Source organism: Bidens hawaiensis, unplaced genomic scaffold (assembly GCF_021521415.1).
Source record: "Bidens hawaiensis isolate Kalapana, Puna unplaced genomic scaffold, B.hawaiensis_p1.1 tig00000780_1, whole genome shotgun sequence".
In the NCBI taxonomy this organism is placed as follows: domain Eukaryota; kingdom Viridiplantae; phylum Streptophyta; class Magnoliopsida; order Asterales; family Asteraceae; genus Bidens; species Bidens hawaiensis.
This window is the reverse complement of record NW_027491045.1, coordinates 1,352,224-1,358,223: the sequence shown is the minus strand read 5'-3', so window position 1 is coordinate 1,358,223 and position 6,000 is coordinate 1,352,224. Positions and strand designations below refer to the sequence as shown.

The 6,000-nt window shown below is 36.0% G+C and overlaps 1 protein-coding gene across 1 annotated transcript; it reads right to left on the bottom strand.

Moving 5' to 3' along the window:
• Positions 1–871: 871 nt before the first annotated feature.
• Positions 872–5,214, bottom strand: LOC143535452 (TATA-box-binding protein 2-like). The gene is made up of 9 exons (XM_077029701.1): positions 5,054–5,214; positions 3,715–3,802; positions 3,540–3,611; positions 2,144–2,194; positions 2,013–2,057; positions 1,579–1,671; positions 1,400–1,501; positions 1,249–1,325; positions 872–890 (listed from the first exon to the last, which is right to left on the bottom strand). The coding sequence occupies exons 1-9, from the start codon at positions 5,212–5,214 to the stop codon at positions 872–874; spliced, it is 708 nt and encodes a 235-aa protein (XP_076885816.1).
• Between the last annotated feature and the right edge of the window lie 786 nt (positions 5,215–6,000).

Below are 6,000 nucleotides of genomic sequence, written 5' to 3'. Positions count from 1 at the left end.
TTTCTTATATAAATAATATTAAATATTTTTTAATTCTAAGCATGATTGGAAAATTATGATGTAAACGAGTTGAGTTGTACTTGAGCTACTCGATCTTAGTTTGGTATGCTCTAATCTACTCGATCTTAGTTTGGTAGGCTCTAATCATGCAAGGCTTAAACAAAGTTGAGCATGTTCTTATACTATATCGAAGTTTGTTTAATAAAAGTTCAATCATATATTAAGCTTGAGTAGGCTCGTGATTTTTATAATATTATAATATTTATTGTAACAAAAATAATTAAATGATATATATTATGCTACTAATTGTTGGCGTCTCCTAACTTGGGTAACATACCAACTTGTTTTTACCCAAACTCAATTACTTATTCTTGTTCCATAAGTTTCGTTACCATTACTTATGGACCAAGGTTGTAATTTTTCAGTAATCACACCCTAATTTTCTACTCGAATTAGGTAGGTCTTCATCACTAAGTAATTCTCAAAGCTCCTTTGTCGTCTTAAAATTACCGACTTGTAAAATCTAATATTCGGGTATTGATTGAAAAAAAAAAAGTGCAATCGCCATGTTGTTTTTCTTCATGTCCACCCTTGTTCTTGGTTCAATGGCAAATGGGATGCACTTTTAACATTAAAAAATTGTTTTGATTCACATCTCCCAAGTCTGTGTAGCTAACCAAAGTTATCATCGGCAATGGGGCGACGCTGAGTTACTATTGCTCTTCACGGGTCCGCTCCCAAAAAATTATAACCCATAATACTTGATTACAACTCATACATAAATATTTTTTTGAGTTATATTTTCTTGATTATAATAAAGACTCGGAAGTTATCAAATTTTGTGTTCTTATCAATTTGGAACTTGGCATTACTATGAATATTGTTGGATGCTGCAAAGTTTTGACACACCAACTAAAGATATAAAACCATCACAACATTCATCAAACTCATAATGGTTCATTAGGCAAATGCAATGAGCAAGTCAGTAATTCAAAACAGAAACAAAAATAGTTTGTTTTCAATCATGTCTATCTGAAAACGGGCATATCCCGAAAAAGAGCTTCGTTCTCTTCCAATTATCGTTCTCTAAGTATTCACACTCGAGTTCAAACTCAAAGGTCAACCCGAGCCCTTTCTGGCCCATAATAAGCCGATAATCAAATGTATCTGCAGCAAAACGACATGCCATAAAATCACAATTAACAAAATTACAAAAGACATTATATAAAATATGTAAATAAAAAATACCATTGTGATTGAATCTTCCTGAATCCAGTCAAAACCGGATATATATTCTCAAATGCGGTGCAAGTCTCTTCCCTAACCTGTAATGAAATAAACCATTACAAGAAAATAATATGTCGCGACAGGAATAATAAGTACTAAATAGTAATCAAACCTTAGCTCCGGTTAGAACAATTTTCCCAGAAACAAAGATAAGCAAAACAATTTTCGGTTGTTTCATTCGATAGATCAATCCCGGGAACAGTTCTGGTTCATACTATAAACAATCATAAACAAAGATTAGAAGAGACTGTATGAATTAACATAAATGAAAGTATAATATTATGAACTCACGCTTGAAAAGGCGCCATGAGTGTATGCAAGGCCTTCGAGTCGAATTGGAAATTTAACATCACACGAGCCAACAATATTCTGAATCTTGAAATCCTACAATTTAACATAAAAGTATGATGACGAGTATAGATAAACCGAAACGATATGTCACTTGAAAAGTTAAGTGATGCAGTTTCGGAAGCGATCAATGGCTCGAGAGACTCATGATTAACAAAGACGAATAAACGAACCAAAGGTTCAAAGAACAATGTTCTTATTATATCAAACTTAATCAAAAACTTATTGAACAATAAACTCTAACATCCTATTTATACTAAACAATTGTCTTACTAAACAAGAAAGATAAAATATTAGGAAACTTGAATTTTAAACAAATAATAAAAGATATTAAGAATCCGAATTCAAATAAGGAGATATCCTGTATCATTAAGTACCTTGAATTTGGCTGGAAACCCGAGCTTCTGAATGATCCGAGCATACTAAAGCACCAACATTAGGCAACGCTATGAAAAGAAATAAAACGACACAAACATAACATTAATGTATTAATTTGAATAAAAGGTACCTTCCGTGCAGCCAGTTTTGATTGTTGTTCGCTCTTGGCTCCCGTACAAACCTGAAGTAAGTTGTTAAACGAGCATCTAATTTAGTTTTCGACATAGTTATTAAAAGCCCTTGCTTTTTGCGCCTAGGCCCGTTTTTCAGGCGAGGCTCAATAAATGCGCTTCTAGTTCCTAGGAGAGCCCTTTAGCATTGTCTATGCCAAGAACATGAGAAGATAAAAGCCGAGCAAAAGAAATGCTATTAAAACTTAGATCTAGGAGAGGCCAAAGGCATTATATTGATACATTTTGTAATTCAAGTTCTGGAATTACATTTGAATCTTGACTATTTTAGAACTTTTGGTACTTATTAGATGATATTAAATGCTATATAGTAGCTTTTGTTTATTTTATTTGAAGAATGGTATTATTTTTCATATACAAATCATATTAGAAAGCTTGGTGGATTGGTGTTATAAATATAGCAAAAACCAGAGTGGTGAAATTAATCTAAAGAATCATAGAGTATTTTACGCGGGGTGCCAGGCCGTTATGTATGTACTTTGTTTTCGTATGAGATCGATTCTAGCCGCTCCTTTACTCAAGTCACAGCTGTTGAATATGCCATTTGAGAAAATTTTCAAGCACGCCTAAACCCGTTAGAGGTTACTTTCATATCCTCATATATGTTTTGTTATAATCCTCTATGGTTTTTTTACTAAAACCAATATTATTATGTTATGTATGACTGTATGTGGTTTAATATTGCAAAACAGGTGTGCTTACCGTACGCCCTGCTTGCGGTGCGCGCATATAATGTATATATGTGTGAACCCTCGGGTGGGCAAAAGTAAAATTGCACTAATTTTGACATTATTTTACTAATCTCATGAAAATAACGTTAAAAGTGGCGGAAGGTTAATCAGGCATCATGTGGTGGCGTTGATAGCCGAAAGACAAGGGCACATGCACCAATCAGCCGGTGTCCCGATGATTGAGTGCTATGCGCCTTATGTCCAAGGCTTGATGCAAAACTACTATCGAGCCGGGGGTCTCACCGGAAGCAGCCTCTCTATCCCTATGGGATAGAGGTAAGGCTGTCTACATCTTACCCTCCTCAGACCCTACCATAGCATTGCTATTGGTGGGATATACTGAGTACGATGATGATGATGATGATAATATATTTTAAATTTGTGATTTAAGTGCGCTTTTTTTTCTTCAGGCCCTGGTTTTTTTGCGCCTTGTGCCTAGGCCCTAGGTGAGGCCTATGCGCCTTAAGTGCGCCTAGCGCATTTGATAACTATGGTTTTTGAATTCTATGGCTGCATGTGCTCATTTGACAAGTAATTTTCTTTATAAAAGTAAAAAACCACAAAAATTTGACTAGAAGCAATGATAAAGAAATTTAAAACTAACCATCTTTCCCGAGCCAAAGATTAAAGCCGTTGTTTTTGGTTCTCTTATTCTCATAATAACCGCAGCAAATCGCTGAACAACATTAACAAATGAATAATAAATCACTAACATACAATAAAATGCAGGCTGTTCAAAAGCATATACTAAAATGTGATAGAAAGCAAAACAAATATACCTTTGGATTATATTCTGCATTTCGGGCCTGCAACGCGATAGCTTTCAGGTCTAGCTTGCAATCCAGATTGACAGTAGACACAATGTTCCTAAACATACAAAAACACAAATGCTGCAACTTTTAGCCAAAAGATTGACACAACCTTAAAGAAACCAACATTTAGCCACTCAGCCAAACACAAATCAAAGCATAAAAAGGCAATGGAGGTGCTAACATTTATAATCATATGTAGGCCTGTCACTTTAACTTAATCCCGACCTGAAAAAACCCAAACAAATCTGAACCCGAAAAAGCACTAACCTGAACCTGAACCAAACTAATCCCTAAAAACCCTTTTTTTTAATGTTATATTTAACTCCTGTAATACTTATTTTATTTGGCTTTTTTTTTATTTAGCATTAGATTTTGAATGAACTAACAAAGGATATAACGTGAAGACTGAAGACATTTATGTTGGACTTTTTTTTATTTATCTTTGGACTTCATTTTAGTTTTACTTGTTTACGGATTAGGTATTGTGGATTATGTTGATTCATTATATGGTTATTTACGTTTATAAGTGAAGTTTTTTTAGAACGGCGACTATCTTCAGTATAACTAAGGTGTGTTTGTTTTTCTGAAAAAGGTCTTCGCGGCCTCTTTTGTCTGTGCCGCGCAGACGACGCGCATACATTGCCATCTGCAAAATGTTTGTTTTCTCGAAGACGTTTCATTATAAAACGCCTGCGCAAGCTCTTTTTGGTGCAAACTTGGCCCATACACTTCTGGGATCTTCTAAGGTCCGCAGAGGGTTAAAACCCTACACCTTACCAACACACAATGTCCACCACCACCACCCACCGTTCACCACCACTACCACCATCCATCCCCACCACCCACCCACCTTCCGCCACCACCATCGTCCACCACCCACCACCACTATCCACCACCACCGTCCGCCACCACCCACTATTCACCACCCACCACCGCCTTCTACCAACACCACCCACCACTACCACTATCACATCCAGTAACACCACCACCCATTACCATAGTTCGTACACCACCACCAATTTATTTTAGCAATTTAAAGACGTTAAAAAACAAACACCTCTTCTTCTATAAATGTCTGCAGATATGGTCTGCAGACTGCATACATATTACCTCTTAAAAAACAAACAACACCTAAGTGGTCTTGGTTTGGAACCCCATTATGTTGTTTTAGTTTGGAGCATTTTAGATTTCTAAAAAAAATTATAATTTTCTCGGTCAAATACCATCCAACCCGATAAAACCCGAACCCAAAAAACCGTGAACACATTCAGGTCAGGTTTCAGGTCCAAATTAAAAATTTTCAAACCCAAAACCCGAAATATCAACCCGTAAATTCCCATGCACATAAACACAAACATTTTCGACGATCATGAAACCGAAGGTGACGTACTGAAGAGTCGGGACAATGCCCGAAGGATGCCTGGAAAGATCAACAGGCTGGTTACCCTCCAACACTTGATCCGCCATTAGGGTTTCTTTCTTTCTTGAAATCTTTAACAGCTAGCTAGATGAATCGATACAAATATATACAGGAGCCAGATTGGTGAAAATTGAGCAAATGGGTTGGAGAATTAGCGGTGAAAATTTGAAAAGATGAAACCTTTATATGAACAAGAGATGATGATGATGATGATAATAATAATAATAATAATAATAATAATAATAATAATAATAATAATAATAATAGAGGGGTTGTAAAGGAAGAAGGTGGCGTGTTTGTTGGGGGTATGTATGTATATGTGGAGACCTAGTAGTGGTGGGGTGGTATTGGGCTCAGGCCCCATTACTTCGGATTCAATGTTTTGTTACTTTGAGCCTGAAAGGCCCGTCACCCTACGGTTAGAGGTGGAAAAAAAATCTTAACCCGACAAAAATCGAAAACAGGATTTTTAATAGATAGGTTTTTAATACCCGGAGGGTACGGATATGTATGCATTTCATTACCAGAACCTGTGCCCAGAACCAGACCCAATTTCTACTCGGTAATACCCGAAAAATGGAACAAGTTTCATGCCCATAACCGGGTTTTTCCAATATAACCGATAAATACCCCAAAAAAGTGTAGCCCCTCAAAAAATCAAATCTATACCCGAAAAATACCTTGAAAAAACCCTGAAAAACCCCGAAAATAGGTTTTTTCAATACCCGAAAATAGGGTGTTTAAATACTGTAACCTCCTGAAATTTCTAAAGTAATAATTAATATATTATTTTGTCGGGTGAAATAAACGAGTTAGTGGAACAGCATAATATG

Coding starts and splice junctions, on each gene's coding strand:
- LOC143535452 (XM_077029701.1), bottom strand. CDS start 5,214: ATGGCGGATCAAGTGTTGGAGGGTAACCAGCCTGTTGATCTTTCCAGG. Junction 3,612..3,714: donor ATGCAGAATATAATCCAAAG/GTATATTTGTTT, acceptor AATGTTGTTCAG/CGATTTGCTGCGGTTATTAT. Junction 1,326..1,399: donor TTGTTCTAACCGGAGCTAAG/GTTTGATTACTA, acceptor ATTTCATTACAG/GTTAGGGAAGAGACTTGCAC.